The following is a 17,218-nucleotide window of genomic DNA, read 5'->3' as shown; positions in this document are numbered from 1 at the left end:
ATTTAAGTATTAAAAATCATATATATATTATTAGATGTAAATGTATAATAAAAATATCAAATAAATGGTTAGATAGATAGATTTAAAATCTATCTTATTATTATTTAAACTTCAGTAAACAAGTTAGATAACACCTAATGAATTATGATAATATTTATTAAAATCTATACATCCAATTATGTCCACTAATTCAGCTATATGTTTAAATTATAAACATCCAACGTATATGTATCTAGGCTTGATTAAAGCTTGATTTTGACTCCAAGTCGATATGAAATTTAATAAACAAATTTGAACAAGATTATATAATTCGGATATGTTTAAGCTTTGCTTGAATTTAATAAAAAAATAAATGAATGAACTTGAAAAATATAATACTTGGCTCAAGTCGGTTCATTTACAACCTTAACCACCTTTGATTACTCTCATTATCAATTGTAACCCTATGTTACCTAACTTGCACCCTTTTCATGATCACCTTTGAGTAGAAGAGAGAAGAGATTGAGAAACCCTTGCCTTAACTTCTATTTTGGCGATGGCGTCTAGGAAGTAGAATACGCCAACTAGATGATGACTCAGGTATCACATCATAATTGGTTCTTCATCATTGATCATTGGTGTTTGTCTTAAATATTGATCCACCTCTTTGCTACAAATGCTTGCAAGTGTTCTTCATCCTTTTGCTTACATGCTACTCAAGCATGTCTCACCTATTTGCACTCCAATATTTGACCTATCGCAACTGACCACAATTCAAAATTGTGTCGCTCGTTTGATTTAGCCCAACCCAATCCATTTATGTTTCAACCTAACCAAAATTACCTAACATAATCAAAATTCGAGCTTCAATAAGCCTATACTTAAGTTAGGTCAGATAAATTCAGGAATGTGTATGTAGGCATTTAAGCTTCTATTAAAACCTCTTAAGTAAAATGAAGCTGAACTCTTATCAAAGTGCCTTTTGGTGTATCATCTGAAATTTCATTAGAAATTCTGACAGTTATGAGTATTTGTATGAGAGTACTCTTGAAATGGGTAACCTTTTGAGAAGTTATACCAAGGGGACAACACTGAGATTACCAGGTCAAAATTGCATTATTTTGATTGTTAAAATTTCAAGCTATCACAATTGTTGTCTATGCAATATACCAATCGGAGGATAAGAATTAAGTGACATGTATTGCCATGTCATAGGAGACATCTTTTAAACCCATATTAGGGCATAATACCAAATGATTGGATCCGACTTTTGATCCGATATAGGCCACCTCTTAAATCCTATTTTCTTGGTGCATGGTTAGATGTATACGGATACTGATGATACTTAATTACTTAAGTGCGCGAGATTGTGAAAACCCTGAAGTAAAACGAAGCTCAATTCTTAAACATTGAACATTGAGACCCATTTTTGTATGATGACTAGAATTTCTAGTCATTAGAAATTCTGAAGTTAAGTGTGCTTATATGGGTGCACTTTTGGGTTGGGTGATCTTGAAGAAGTTATAGCAAGGGGATTAAACCGTTAGACCAATAGGAAAAATGAATAGTGGTTGAGAGTTTAACTTCATCCTTCTTAAAAGTAGTTTCAAAACCTCCCCCATTGAAGTAGCTAACATCCTCATGAGTATCCTTTTAGATGGCCTAGAATCATCAACCAAGTAGATATGATTATATAATTGTGAAAATGTTCTTGAGGGTGTATGACAGAGCATTCTACTAATATTTATTGATGTGGGGATGCTTTTCCTATTCGTCTCTTCCACCTTAAGATAGTTTTTTTTTATTTATAAATTTTTCATGATTGATTTTCCATTTATCTCTGTTTTACAAGATGACTTATCACTAGCTTTATGTTGCAATCCTTGACTTCCAATCCTTCGACTGGTAACATTACTAGAGTAGAGTTCTTGGCAATTGAAAGAGATTATTGCAATGCATGTCTCGGTCCATTGTTATTATTCTGTATTTTCTTTGCCATTTGAGCATTCATTTTTTGAATTTAAGTCAATTAGTAATGCGGTTAAATATCATTTATAATTTAGGACTATTTAGATATGTTCATAGTTTTTGGAGATAGTTTCACCGTTTTTAATAATGCCTGTATTTATAAGTAGGGCTCAATGACTTGAGTTTTTTTCTTCTTTCTTCCTTTCTATCTCAGGACTCTTTTTCACTAAGGCATTCATTAATCTCTTTCAGAAACCTCATCTATCAACCTCATATTCTCCTTCCATGTCGAATTCTTCTCTTCTCACAAATCAAATCTAAAATTATATATCACAAATCATTTCTCAGTTCCACTCTATATCACTTTGCTTATGACAAGAGGATGCTAAAATGAGGGGAGTTTGCAACTGAGAATGATGGAACTACAATGTGGAATCCTCCTTTTTCAAAATATTAAGCATGGCTCTCTTTTTAGTCTTTGGGGGTAAGCTGTTGCATGGTGGCAAACTAGGAATTCCCTATCCTTAGCATATTTGTTAGGGAATTAGGGAGGACTGCTCATTGAAGTGAAAGACCACATACATTCAAATGTAGTCTAAAAGAAAATTAATTTAATGACCATTAAATGCAGAACTTGATGGACCTCTCTGGTCCCTACAACACGAGCATCATTTTTAACATCATCATTAACCTTATCCTGCACAGTTTATTTGACTTTATGAATCCTCTTTCTCCATTAATTCTTGTTGTGCCCTACATCAAGTGCTAACCATTTTTTTTCTAGCCTTTATGCACAAATTCTAACTATGTTTCCTTTAGTCTGCCTCTTATTCTTTCTAGTCCTTAGCAATCTTATTTAACCTCTCTGTTTGTTCATCTTGCAAAAGTTCGCAGATTCATGCAGAATAGAACGTGCCTTCCATTGTATAAATCCCAACCTTTCTAATCATGATGCGAAATGAGACCTCAGGATAGATTAACAAAACGATTGTATTTATTTCATTTTTGGAAATCATATTGACCTATATCATTCATTTCACGTGTTATCTTGATTTGGTTGTAGTTTTTGTTGCTTTATCTTTTTCTCTTTCCCTTGTTATTCATTTCAAGCTTATTTAAAAGGCTGCCATCAAACCCATGGTTTTATTAGTTCTTATTAGATAGTTATTGGCATTTTCACTTTATACTCTTTTAATGCCTTGCAACTTATAGTTTTTCACAGGCATCATTTGATAAAATAAGTTTCTTATCAATAGCAGGAAGGGCCAGTGCTTGGAATGCCAACATATTTTGGAAAAAATCAAGACGGGTAATTTTCTTTGATATTATCAAGTTTTGCCTTCAATGAACTGAATGCAATTTTACTTTTATCCTAGTATTGTTCTCTTTGGAATTTCATGTAGATTAGTCTTAAGACCTGGTTGTTTGAATTTGTAGGCCATTCTAGTATATAAATATTAGGTTTGTCATGCTTATCTTCAAGCTGTCTAATAAGGCATTACAGAGGTTATATGAACTATTTCTGGAAATGCAATTTGAGAGGAATTCTTGCAGATCACATCAATGGTTGTCCACGAGGGGTGTGTCTTGCTAATGGAATTCAAATAACGGGCTATGCTTCTGCATTGTTGCAAGATATTCTAAAGTTAGAAAGAGGCATAGTGAGACCCCAGAATTTGTAGAGAAGACGCTTCTGAGAATGAAATCTGTAGGAGGCTTAGAATTCTGATAAAAAGAAGTTAGGTGTCCCATCGGACCAAGAAAACTGCAGAGCTATTGGCCTCTGTTCGTTTAATCTTAACTGGTTCACATTCAACTAGTTCTGTACTGTATAACTGGGAGTATGTGTAAATCATCTCATCTTTTAATTACTGATGCTAAAATGCTTAGAATAATAATCTTTCGTCAATACTAGTACAAGCAATCCTATTCTTTTTCACCCCCTTATAACATATCCACTGCTATATTCTCGCATAACTTAGTAAACCGATGTTACACGATGCCAAGTAAAGTTTAACTTCTTTTTTTTAATCTATGAAATAAATATTTTCTAATTTCCTTATTTCAAAATATAATTTGACTATATTTTGCTTATTAATGCATCATTAAGAGAGTTACTAGCCACCTCTTTTATTAATTAATTTATTTATTCATAAGAATGCAACATTTCTTTGTTCATGAAACTTTGAAGCATTTCTGTTTGTTCAACCTTAAAAACTTTAGCCGATGGTTCTTCATAATTTTGGTCTTAGTAAGCAAAATATTTTTAGGAGAAATAAACAATTAAGGGCGCTAAAACCTTCATAACGCTAGCAAGGTGCTACACTGTTGGTATATGGAATGCCATTTTAACCATATGATGCACCGGCACTTCTCATCGAAGAGGTATGCAGTATTTGACATGTATAGGATATGATACGCCTTCGACACACCATAGACACACTAAAGATGTGTTCGATTAAAAAGATATTAAAAATAAATTGGGCTCGCGTGCCTTGAATATTTTATGAATTTTTAAATATAATTTATTGTACTTTACATTTCATTTATTAAAACAAACTAAATTCCTTATCTTCTCTCTAAAGCCTCAAATCAATTGCTTATACTCAATATCTCATTCCCCAACATTTCCATTTCATTTCTCTTTGGTGGGCTATGACTAGCATTTCATAACAACGCACGATGTCATATATCCGACTTTGGCATAACATCAATGTTTTAAAACATCTCAATATTAAATTATGATGTCTTAACATTGACGAACGACGACGACAATTTCTATACCCACAATCATGCCCATGTGCTATTCCGACATCTCATCTTTGTCCAACATCATCTTAACATCGATGACTAATGTCATCTTTATATTGAGGGTTGATGTTATCCTGACATTGATGCACAATGCCCACTGCACAACATTGATGCCCAACTCTCAACAACATTATCGTCTACCCCCTCGATTCCTAACACGACATTCCCTCCCAACTCTCAACATCCTAATTGTTGACCTCAATGCTAGTGTCGAAGTCAAGTTGACCGTTCACTATGAGTTTTGAAAATAAAAGAGCGTGACGTCGTGTGAAACTCATCCAATGCGCGTTGACTAAAAACTTAAATCGCCGAAATGACCTTCGTTCATGAAACAGATAGTGTCAGGGCATTCAAGGCAGCTGAAATAACCATTGATCGACATGCATGTTGGCCAGGATTGTCGATCAGCGAAAATTAAAATTTTGCGAGCACAAATCGAGTTGAAATTGACATGCACGAATGAAGATGACTTGATAACCGAGTCGAGGCATAATAAAATTTCGTCATTAATTTAAGTTAATGTAAATTTTATATTTTTAAAAAATAAAAGATAATAATAATAAAAAAATCCTAAGCTCTAAATAATAATAATATTAATAACATAAATACCTCACCTCTCATATCCTCACTCGTACCCTCATGCCACTCACAACTCACGCTCTACGACTCCAGCCGGCGGCCAAGGTAGCCGCCGCCCCCCTCTCTTTTTCTCCATCCTCATTTCCTTATTATTTCTTCTTCTTTCTTCCTCTTCTTTCTCCTCTTTCCATCTTCTTCATTTTTTTCTTCCTCCCTTTTATTTCTTCTCCTTCCTCACCTTCTTCCTTCCTCTCCACCTTCATCTTCTTTCCTAAACTTAAGCCTAACTCTAATTTTTTTTTTTAATTTCTCTCTCGTTCCCACAAATCCCTATATCACATTCACAAGAAACTTTCCTTAACATCTCCCACACCTTCTCCATCAAAAGTCCCATCATATTTCACATTTCTCACTCTAAGATAAGAGAGAAAGCTCATTTTCTCTCGCTAGCCTTCCTCTCTCCCTCCATAATGCCTCTCTACCACTTTTCCTCACATCCCCTCTCTTTAGAAATAGAGGAAAATCTCTCTTGTTCTCTCTAGAAAGAGAGGTTTAACCCTCCCATCCTCTCTCCAAGAACTTTTCCACCAAAACTCTACTCTCTCCCAACCTAAAAAAATCCCTCTTTCCCTCTCTTTCTCTCTCTAGAAAGAGAGGATTTTCCCTCTTTTTCTCTCTCTAGCCACCCCTATTTCACTATATATATATAATGAAATAAATGATAAGAATATGAAAAAATATTCATGCATCGCAGGTGTCGTTGTCGTCGTCTTATTGTCATCGCTATCGTCTCATCATTGTCACCTCTATCATCGCACATTTGAGGTATAACCCTAACTTGACAGCTGACACTAGTTATTTTATGAATTCCAACGTGTGAAACTAAATATACTCGTGATTGTCTTTCTTAGCAGATGAGAAAATATTGCTATATGTGTGAAATTAGTACATGTGACTGTCTTTCTTATTAGACAAAGAAATATTATTTATCTGAAACTAAGTACCTATGACTGCCTTTCTTGGCATGCGGGGAAATATTATCATGCATGAAAAAATTAAGTGCCCGTATCTGCCTTTATTGGCATGCTGGAAAATTTGCTATGCGTGAAAATAAGTACTTATGGTTGACTTTCTTTGCAGGTGGAGAAATTTATTATGCATGAAATTAAGTACCCATGACTACCTTTCTTTGCAGACGGAGAAATCTATTATGCATAAAAATGAGTACCTGTGACCACCTTTCTTGGCAGTCAAGGAAATCTGCTTTGCATGAAAATCCTAAATATTTGTGACTTTCTTTCTTGGCACGCAAGGAAAGACTGCTACTTTATAAATAGATATATGAAGACCCGTGACTATCTTTTTTGGCAGGAGGGGATTGGTGATTTCGGCTACGGTGCCATCCCACACCGACTATAATTTCCTTTCTTGATAGACAGGAAGGTCTTGCACATCCGATGTAGCCCCATACAAGAGGACGATGTCAGGGTGTTGTTGAAATTTACACCAAAATAATGGGTTTAGACTAAATTTAGAGGAATTGAAATGTAAAATAAATTGACAAACAAAATGAAAATGCATAAAATCCTATGTTGTAAATTATGAAATAAAAAAATGAATTAAAACCAAACATATAGTAAACTTGTTAGAAGACTGACTTCTCACCGACAAACATGAATGTGAACTAAAATTTTCCTCTTTAGCACCTTACTCATGCACATTCAAATTTCTTAGTAGAAACCTATCTTTGCAAGCTAAAATGCGTGAAAATGAAGTAAGTCAAATGGGATCCCTATTTATAAAATAAGAATCGATTCTCCTGTGGGGTATGCTGAGCTTAAATCCAAGACACAAAGACAAAAGATACACATGTGAAAAGCTTGGTAAGGTGTAAAATATGAAGATTTGTGGGAGAAAATTAACCTAAAACCCGACGCTCCTACGACAACACAAATTCTCCGACTGACGCTCATTGAATTAACCAGATTATTTGATTTTATACATTCACATTAGGCCTTCAAGAACTTTTATAAAGAAAATTTACATATTAAAATATGGACTCTCGATCCTGCTACTTATACGACAACCTTGAAAGTTAGAAGTTGAATTTAATTCTCTATTGGCAAGCAAACAAAGTCGACAAGGTTTAGATAGTGAAGTAAAATTATCCATAATTCTCAATGATGACTGTGTTGATAAAAAATCTCAATTGAAGGGAAGTCTACATTTCAAAATACCTATAAATCCCGATGATGACTGTATTGAATGTGAATATCAACCAGAGGGGTCTCTACCTTTTAAATGCCCCCAAATATCAAAATTAATCACTTAGAGACTCAAATTATAAATATGATATTTATCAAGATTTAAATATTTAAATACAAAATTAAACACCTAAATACTTAAATCCATCCATCCTCCGCAATAGTTTGTCGAGGTGAAAAAATTTGAAAATTACTTCAGCTCACAAAGAGTGAATGTCCAGTCGAGAATATCACTAAGATTCATTCTCAAACCATCTCTTGCGAGTAAGGACGTGGCATATATCCTCTAACTGGTAATTTGCAACCAAATGACACCACAGTTAAACGGTTATGACTGGTCTAACTGGATGATTTTGCCTTCAAATGGTACCACTAAATTACAGTCTTGATCATAGCTCGTATGTTCCCCAATGACTCTAAATTCTTGAGTAATGAATCAATTGGTATAATCGATAGGGCATAGAGCCCTTTGGAAGTGGTTTTAGAACCACTAGAGCTATAGTGGGTACACTAGGGAGGAGGGATCAAAGAAGTGTTGATTAAATGGATGGACCTTCCTGATTATGACGCTACATGGGAGCCGTACGAGAACATGCAACATCAGTTTCCATCTTTTCACCTTTAGTATAAGGTGATTCTTTGGGAACAGAGTATTGATAGACCAGTCCAGCCAACCCAGCACTTGGGCTGGCCTCTTGTTCATAGCAGGCGCAAGCCTACTGTGGTTTGGCCCTAGGGGGTTCTGTCTTAATTCCAAATGAATCTAGGACTAAAGGAACATGATTATTGTTATTATTTATGGAAAGGAAAATATGGTAAAGAGAAATAAGGCTGCTCCAATGAACTACAAATGAGAAATTTAGATAAAAGGAATGAAGAGACTTGCAACAATGGAGGCTTGCAAGATCTAGGCAATGTGGTGATGAAGGTTGCAGCTTATAAAAATGCTAAAAAACTTCTTAGGCTATGATACCATGACAAAAATTGAAGAGAATTTGTTGAGTTTTCATTCTAGCTTTTATGTTTGATTTATACAACCTTAGGAGAACTTTTAATAAGAAGAAATATACAAAATTAATAGCTTAAAAAATAAATATAAATTTAATTATAATACAACATTCTACGGATTAGTGTAATGACATTTGTCATCCTATATATCAATGATCTCTAATAAAGAGAGACATGTAGGGAGCTAGACTAGCTGGCCATATTTGGTAGTATGTTGAATATGAGTAGGAAAGCGTTTTGGGGGGCAGAATCCATAAGAATCTGCTTGGGCAGAGGCAGAAGTGTACGTGCAAGGCATTTCAGCAAAATCTATTATCTTTTTGCTTTATTCATGGATATTCTTACTAAATTTACAAGAGGATGTACCTTGGTGTATGCTTTTTGCTCATGCTATTCTTCTTATTGATAAAACTAGAGAGAGGGTTGATGAAAAACTTAAATTATGGAGGTCAACCTTAGAGTCTAAAGATTTTCATTTGAGTTGATATAAAACTGAATACTTTGAGATTGGGTAATCAAGTCATTAAGAAGAGTACATGTTTTAGTTATCTCGGGTCTATTGTTCAAATTGATAGTGAAATAGATGGGAATATTATTAGTAGAATTCAAGTTGGATGGTTGAAGTGGAGGATAAAAAGTATCCCTCATGCTTAAAAAAAAATTATAAGATAGCGGTGAGACCTGCAATGCTTTATGGCCCGGAATGTTAAGTGTTAAAAAGAAGTATAAAATTAAGTGTTGTAGAGATGAGGATGCACAAGCAGATGAATGGTTTTATACTTAGTGACCGAATGTGAAATGACTATATACGTGAAAATGTTAGAGTAGTTCCAGTGACAGATAAGATTAGAGAGAGTCGCCTTAGATGGTTTGGTCTGATAAAATATCTGCCTTCCAATGACATTGTTAGGAGAGTAGATGAATTAAATCCAGCCTATGTTAAGAAAGGTAGAGGTAGACCTATAAAGATTTGGTTAGAGAGTATTAAAAATAACCTTTATTTATTAGATTTAAATGAGAATTTGACTCTTAATAGGACATAATGAAGAAAAAAAGATTCATGTAGTCAAACCCACATAGTAGGATATAAGGTTTGATGTTGATGTTGTTGTTGTTGTTGTCATTGTTGTGTTATCTATACTTAAGTTGCACGTAGTTACATTCTTAGAGGGGGCTTATGCAAAAAACTGCTGTGTTGTCAAGATGGATATGTGCTGAGAAATGTGCTATTTAAGTATCTAGATTTGGAAGGTGAAAAGGCACTTCTGTTAGCATTGATAATTGTCAAAACATGTTCTTCAGCACAGGCACATCTTATTCCATAAGTTTCAGCTGAAGTGTGAATGCCAATCCTTCTCCCCATTAATCAACATTTTCGTCAAGTGTTTATTTTTTATTTCTCTGGTGTCTGGTGGAGGGTTTGAGACTAATCCGTTACTTCTATGCGTGCTTTTGATTGCGAGGGAGTGAAACGAGGGCATGCCAACCTGTATGTTTGGGGAAGGGCCTTAGGCTGATGTTGAGAGGATATAAATGCATGGCTAAATACAATGTGATCTGCTAGCTCTCTAAGAGGATATTCCTAGATTTTAATCAAACTCCAATGCAACTCTTGATGTCCCTAGATAATTTGAAAAGTCTATAACTTGTTCCTTTATAGAGTACTTGCATGTTTGTCTCTTTATAGACTTTGTAGTTTTGTTTCTCATTGTTACAAAAGGCTCTGAACTTAAAAGAGTTTGACAGTGTTTATGCTTCCGATTCTGTTTTCTGCAATATCAGGGATATTAATAATCGCTGGGTGCAATGTGAAAATTGTTTTAAGTGGCGCAGACTTCCATTGGATGCTCTTCTGCATCATAGATGGACATGTTCTGATAACAAGTGGGACCCTGAAAGGTGATTTTCCAATCTCCTGATATTTTTAATGTACTGTTGCTTAAGATGTTCTCTCAACTTTGATACCCTTATGATGGAATTGCATGTATGCATATGTTGAAACCTGAGTTTTGAACTGCATCTTTTATCAGGCTCACTCTTTAATTGTATTTTTTCCTGAAAGTTCAATCAGAATTTCTAGGTGATATGTTTCATGCCCCCGACCCACTAAGCACCAATAAGGACGGTTAGTATAGTGAGGTGGGGGGGCCTAAACAATCCCCACATTCAAATTTCACTCCCAAATCCCTCAAAAATCCTTCCTAAATGGCTATGTTTGAACCAGGCGGGCGTGCGGCTGAAACGCGAGGCGGTGGCTTCCGCCTCATTGCGCCTGGGCTGGTCCCGCGTGGACCGGCTGGACTGATCCATTGGACCGGTCTAACACCCCTCTTTCCTCGATTCATGTGGCCATCTCCCCAGCCACCACCGGGGACCTCCTAAGAGCACAAATGCAAGGATGCCACGTAGTTGTGAATTCCCTCGTCTTTTCCAAGCAAGTAGCTGGCAAACATGCAAAAACTGATTTTAACTTGTGATCGAGAAAAAAATTAGTCGAGAAAAATGTACATAGAATTAGTTCAGGATTGTCAAACTGAGAGCAATCATCTGTATGATTACAAAAATGCTTGTAAGATCCAAAAAAAATGTGCATACGTTCCACCTGTATAATTTCCATACATGTTTAATTCAAATCCAGCTGTTTTTTCTACGAAGTTTTCTGGGTTTAACCACTAATTTGGGATTAATTTAAGCTTAAAACATCTATTATAATATGATTAATTTAGCAGCAAAAATCTATCTTAAAGTGTCTTATCTACAAACCCATTTGCCTTCCAAAATTTACCCCGGAACTTATCCGTTAAAACTCCCCCGCCGAATAAAAATAAAGAAATCGCGCGGCAGGGAGGCCGGGGCCGAATTTTCGGAGCCCACAGTAATTTGTATTATTTGATTAAAGGAAAACGGAAAATAGCAAGATACAATTGATCCTCAATTCGAGAGGTCGAATTGAGGATCGATCTCTTCCAAATCTCTAGACACCGCTAGAGCCCAAAGAAAACATAAATGTAAGAGATCTCAAATTTCAACCAAATTCAAGATGCCCTAACCCTAGGAAAACAAAGTATTTAATGCATATAAATCAAAAGAAAATCCCTAAACAATCCCCACATTCAAATTTCACTCCCAAATCCCTCAAAAATCCTTCCTAAATGGCTATGTTTGAACCAGGCGGGCGTGCGGCTGAAACGCGAGGCGGTGGCTTCCGCCTCATTGCGCCTGGGCCGGTCCCGCGTGGACCGGCTGGACTGATCCATTGGACCGGTCTAACACCCCCCTTTCCTCGATTCATGTGGCCATCTCCCCAGCCACCACCGGGGACCTCCTAAGAGCACAAATGCAAGGATGCCACGTAGTTGTGAATTCCCTCGTCTTTTCCAAGCAAGTAGCTGGCAAACATGCAAAAACTGATTTTAACTTGTGATCGAGAAAAAAATTAGTCGAGAAAAATGTACATAGAATTAGTTCAGGATTGTCAAACTGAGAGCAATCATCTGTATGATTACAAAAATGCTTGTAAGATCCAAAAAAAATGTGCATACGTTCCACCTGTATAATTTCCATACATGTTTAATTCAAATCCAGCTGTTTTTTCTACGAAGTTTTCTGGGTTTAACCACTAATTTGGGATTAATTTAAGCTTAAAACATCTATTATAATATGATTAATTTAGCAGCAAAAATCTATCTTAAGTGTGTCATTTCTGATGTCTTCCGAACAAATGCTATTTATCTAATTTCTATGAACAATTTTGACCTTTCAAATAATCATTTTATCTTTTTTTTTTCTTTTATGTCCTGTACTTTTGCCTTCTACATTCATATCTGAGGGAATTTGGCTGCATATGCGAAGGGATTTTTTTTTCCGAGTCCTGTATGTTTGCCTCCTATATTAAAATGTCACATTATATCTTAAGGGAATGTTTCTACTGTTTACTTAAAGTTATAAGTATACCTGATAATGATAAGAACTTTACTCAGGACCCCATTAGCATATTTTGTCTTCTTATGTTTAACATTTAGCTTATGTTCATGTCTGTTGAAATCCTCGGATCAAGTAGGAAATGGCTGTAGTAGAATTTTGTTGGGGCTGGTTATGTAAATAATGATGCCCAATTTATTGAATTATATATGATTTTTTTTTTCCGTTTGAAAAATGACATTAAAAGGAGTTCAATAGCCAACAAGGGCCATGAAATTGTTCGAGCTATTTAAAGAAGAATTTTTTTTTTCATGAATGAATTAAACTTTAAGCATCAAATGTACGTACTACTGTACTAAAATTAGCTAATTAAGTGTTATTCCTTCTCATTTACAGATGTTCTTGCTCAGCTCCTCAGGAAATTTCCACAGAGATAAGACATTTACTTCCAATGAAAAGTGGTACGTTTCTGCACGAGAAGTTTCACCTTGTGGAGTTACTGGTTTATCTACTCATATGATAAAAGACAGCTTGAGAAAGTAATCTTGGAGATAATTCAAGACATGAATATTTTTTAAAATTGGGAAAATATGTATTATGTGAATGAAGTAATAGTAGTTGGGAGGTAACTGAAATGAGCTAGCTCAATCTCGAGTTAATAAACAGCTCATGAAGCTTTTTTTAAGCTCTTGTAGTCTTGTTTCCATCCTCAAACACAGGAAATGGCTGATTTATCAATGGGTCTTAAGTATAGCTCAACCTTGCTTGACATCAGAGCTTGCCAAATGGAGTTGGTTAACTTTATTAATGGGTGTATGAGAGTAAATTTACATCAGATGAAGTGCTGGAGATGACAATCAATTTTACCAAATTCCTTCATTCTCTTTGGCTAGTGCTGGAGATGGCAATCAATTTTACCATGCCTAGCCTACCAATCACCCTTCTCCTTCACCATACATGAAGCTCTCTGAAAATGATGAAGGGAAATTCAGCCATGCTTTTGTCTGCTGATTCATTCTCGTTAACAGTAATGTTATTTGTTTGTTGATCTCTCCTCATCAATCTCTTTTCCTCTAGTGAACTCTCCTCATTATCAGGCAAACTTTCTCACCCTTCAGCTCTTTTTTTTCCATTGAAGTTGTGAGAAACCCTCTTCCACCACCTCATCGAGTCATTCTACAGGCTTAAACTCTACTAGTCTACTGTTTCATTATTGAATCAGTTTGTTTTTCCTTACATGAATTCGTGCAGCAGTTTAAGCTTAGCTTCCATGAATGAATTCAAGCTTGAACTACGCCCTGGCTCAATGTCTACTGTTTACATCCCTAAATATATAAGTGCCAGCTCTTCTTGATAAAAGGGCACTCACATATGATAATTGGGTAGTTTGGTTTTATTTGCCCTAATCCATCAAGTTTCTTTTCGTTCCTCAAGTTAGATTGGTTTTAAAATCCTTAACATTGCTTTGTTACTATGCCCAGGTTCCTCAAAGAAATCTAAGCTGAAGTTTGAGAATGAGAATTTTGAAGTATCTGATGGGCTTGACACTCTTGCAAACCTTGCCATCCTAGGGGAAAGTGAATCCCTCCCAGCATCTTCCCAGCCAACTACCAAGCACCCACGTCACCGTCCTGGTTGCACCTGCATTGTTTGCATCCAACCTCCCAGTGGCAAAGGACCAAAGCACAAGCAAACATGCACATGCAATGTCTGCCTCACTGTTAAGCGTCGCTTCCAGACTCTAATGCTCCGCCGAGAGAAGCGTCAGTCTGAGAAGGAAGCTGAGAATACTGCAACCCCCAAAAAGCAACAAAACTCTACTCATCCAACACAGGTGTCACCAGGAACACCACCATCCCCATCAGCTCCCGTTATTCATAATTCAGGTGTTTCCCCTCCAATGACACATGCCAATGGATTAGTTGATGATGAATTGGAGCGGAAGAGGGCTACACCATCTCCTATAAAGACACAGATTGATCTGAACATTCAACCAGAGCGGGAGGAAGAACCATCGCCTGCTGCAGTTCCTGGAAGCATGAGTAGAGCTTTCCAAAATGATCTTGATTAGGATCTGTCCAGAATCCTATCTCGAACAAGCACTTGTATTTTTATGAAAAAATTATGGAGGTGAAGCAGCTGGGCATCGCCAATGGGCAGGATTCTGGAGCCCAAATTTTTCTGGCGAGATAACAGCTTCAGTGTCAAACTGCAAACTGCTGGTTCTTTTCATCAGCCTATACGTTTCTGTTGGATAGAGAATAAACCACCTTTTTTTTTGTGCCAAAGAGAAAGGAGCAGTGGGGTTCTGGGTGATGACAGCAGAAGTTCTGTACCAACGCTCAATGCAAAGGTGAGCTGACAAAGTTGGCCATTTTTATGCGTATATTGGTGAAATTGTAGGCAGATAAAAACTTCCTGCCATGATTTTTCCAATACAAACGGGAATTGCATTGTAAATTTAGCAGTTAGGCCATAGGGTTTAAGGTTTTAGCATATGCACACATTCTGTAGTACTTTTGGAGACTAAATCGTACTATTTGTACGTGTTTTTTTTTTTTTTTTTTATAACTAGCTTACTATATTTATTTATGAATCAACTTTCATTTCATATCAAGGTCATTTTCTTAAGGGAATGGGTGAAAGCTGCAATTTATTTGATGTGATTTTGGACTGGCTTTTTCTTTTGCTCATAGAATGTAATGCTGAATGTAAATTTTTCTAGAATATTCCATTTTGGAATTGAAGACCAACTTTTGGTCATGCAAAAATAATAGATTGTGACAATAATGATGCAATTCTTATTGAAATTGTTATTAATAATAATTTAAATGTTCATAGTCACTATTTCAAATTTACCAGTTATCTTGATCTTACATAAAAGGGATGTACAATATAGTATTCAATGCTTTCTTGACCACTGACTCTTTAGTTAGCCTTTCCTTGTATTATGATACATTTTAGCTATTAAATAGGTTTAACATTAATTTTCATATAATTAATACACCCCTTAATTGAAATTAGTATCAATTATATATTTTAGTAACCAAGTTGATGCGGTGCATAACATTGCAGCTAAGTAGTATACGTATTTTATTAGTATGCTTATTATTAGTCTTTTTTCTTATATGTTACTGTGAGTAGTTGTCTTCCCACTATCCTAGTTTGCTTCTTTAGGTAAAAGAGTACAAAACAGCTTTTAGCTTTGCTTAGCCATTTTCAGCGTGAGAGAGAACTCACGATAGTAGCTTATACTTGTTGGAGATGGGGAGAAACCCTCAGACTGAAATATTACACATTTTGAGCTTGGCTCTACTTCCTCCTCCTTCTGTGTTTCTTCTTGTTTTTGTTATTCTTAACTGCCCTGCTTCTCCCAAAGTTGTTCAAAAACAATCAGTTATGTATTCCTGACTCTTCTTGGAGATCGCAGTTGATTAAGGAGCTTCACTGTGGTGGGTTGGCCGCTCACGTGGGCCGTAGCAACACCCTGGCGCAACTCCAGTCACGATTTTTTTGGCCACACCTCCGGCGAGATGTGATGAGATTTGTGCAGCGCTACCCAATTTGCCAAAGCTATAAGGGGGGCGGACAAAATCAGGGCCTTTACTTGCCGTTACCCGTGCCGGAGAGTATTTGAGAAGATTTAAGTCTAGACTTCATCCTTGGGCTGCCTCGCACCCGCCGCGGGAACGATTCCATTATGATGGTGGTGGATAGATTCTCAAAAATGGCGCACTTCGTCGCATGTCGAAAGACTTTCGACGCACTAAATGTAGCCAAATTGTTCTTCAACGAAATCGTCCGTCTTCATGGCATCCCTCGCAGCCTCACGTCGGACCGGGATGTCATGCTTGTCAGCCACTTTTGGAAGGAATTATGGAAGCGATTACAAACGGAAATCAAACTCAGTTCTACCTACCATCCGCAAACTAACGGCCAAACCGAGGTGGTGAATCGAACGCTTGGCAATATGCTCCGGTGTCTAGTTCAGGAGCATCCGAAACTGTGGGATGAATTACTGGGACAGGCCGAATTTGCTTACAATAGCATGCCAAACCGATCTACTGGGGTGTGTCCGTTCAAGGTGGTTTACACCAAGCCGCCTAATCACACTATTGATATTGCTGTGTTGCCCAAATGCCACAACAGGGCAGCTGTCACACTGGCAGAGCAATTCAACACCATGTTGCAGGACGTGCGCCATCGGCTCATTGAGTCGAATAAGCACTACAAGGCAGCAGCGGACAAGCATAGACGTGCCAAGCTTTTTCAGCCGGGAGATCTAGTGATGGTCCGATTGAGGCGTGAACGACTTGCTGCAGGCACTTATTCGAAATTGGGTCGTCGGAAGGTCGGTCCTGTACCGATTACCCGTCGAATTAACGACAACGCCTACATTGTTGATCTACCGCCGGAGTATAACACGTCCTCTACATTCAACGTGGCAGACCTTTCGGCTTATCATCCTCCAGATCAGGCGGCTACCATCCTTTCCTCTACAGAATCGGACTCCTCAGACCGTGGGGGGGAATGATGCGATGCATAACAATGCAGCTAAGTAGTATACGTATTTTATTAGTATGCTTATTATTAGTCCTTTTTCTTATATGTTACTGTGAGTAGTTGCCTTCCCACTATCCTAGTTTACTTCTTTAGGTAAAAGAGTACAAAACAGCTTTTAGCTTTGC

At 36.8% G+C, this 17,218-nt stretch overlaps 1 protein-coding gene across 2 annotated transcripts in view; it reads left to right on the top strand.

Annotated features, from left to right (window-relative positions):
• Nucleotides 1-15,166, top strand: part of LOC110098956 (B3 domain-containing protein Os07g0563300) — a 52,861-nt gene extending 37,695 nt beyond the window's left edge. Inside the window, exons 10-13 of one of the 2 annotated variants that reach the window (XM_020825921.2) lie at nt 3,207-3,256; nt 10,392-10,508; nt 12,927-12,991; nt 14,012-15,166. In XM_020825921.2, coding sequence (XP_020681580.1) covers nt 3,207-3,256; nt 10,392-10,508; nt 12,927-12,991; nt 14,012-14,601 — 822 coding nt within the window. In that variant the 3' untranslated portion in view covers nt 14,602-15,166. Of the gene's footprint in view, nt 1-3,203; nt 3,257-10,391; nt 10,509-12,926; nt 12,992-14,011 lie in introns of both variants that reach the window. The other variant, XM_020825920.2, reaches the window with a different exon arrangement.
• Nucleotides 15,167-17,218: the final 2,052 nt, after the last annotated feature.

Source organism: Dendrobium catenatum, unplaced genomic scaffold (assembly GCF_001605985.2).
Source record: "Dendrobium catenatum unplaced genomic scaffold, ASM160598v2 fragScaff_scaffold_402, whole genome shotgun sequence".
NCBI lineage: Eukaryota > Viridiplantae > Streptophyta > Magnoliopsida > Asparagales > Orchidaceae > Dendrobium > Dendrobium catenatum.
This window is presented reverse-complemented; position numbering and strand designations above follow the sequence as displayed.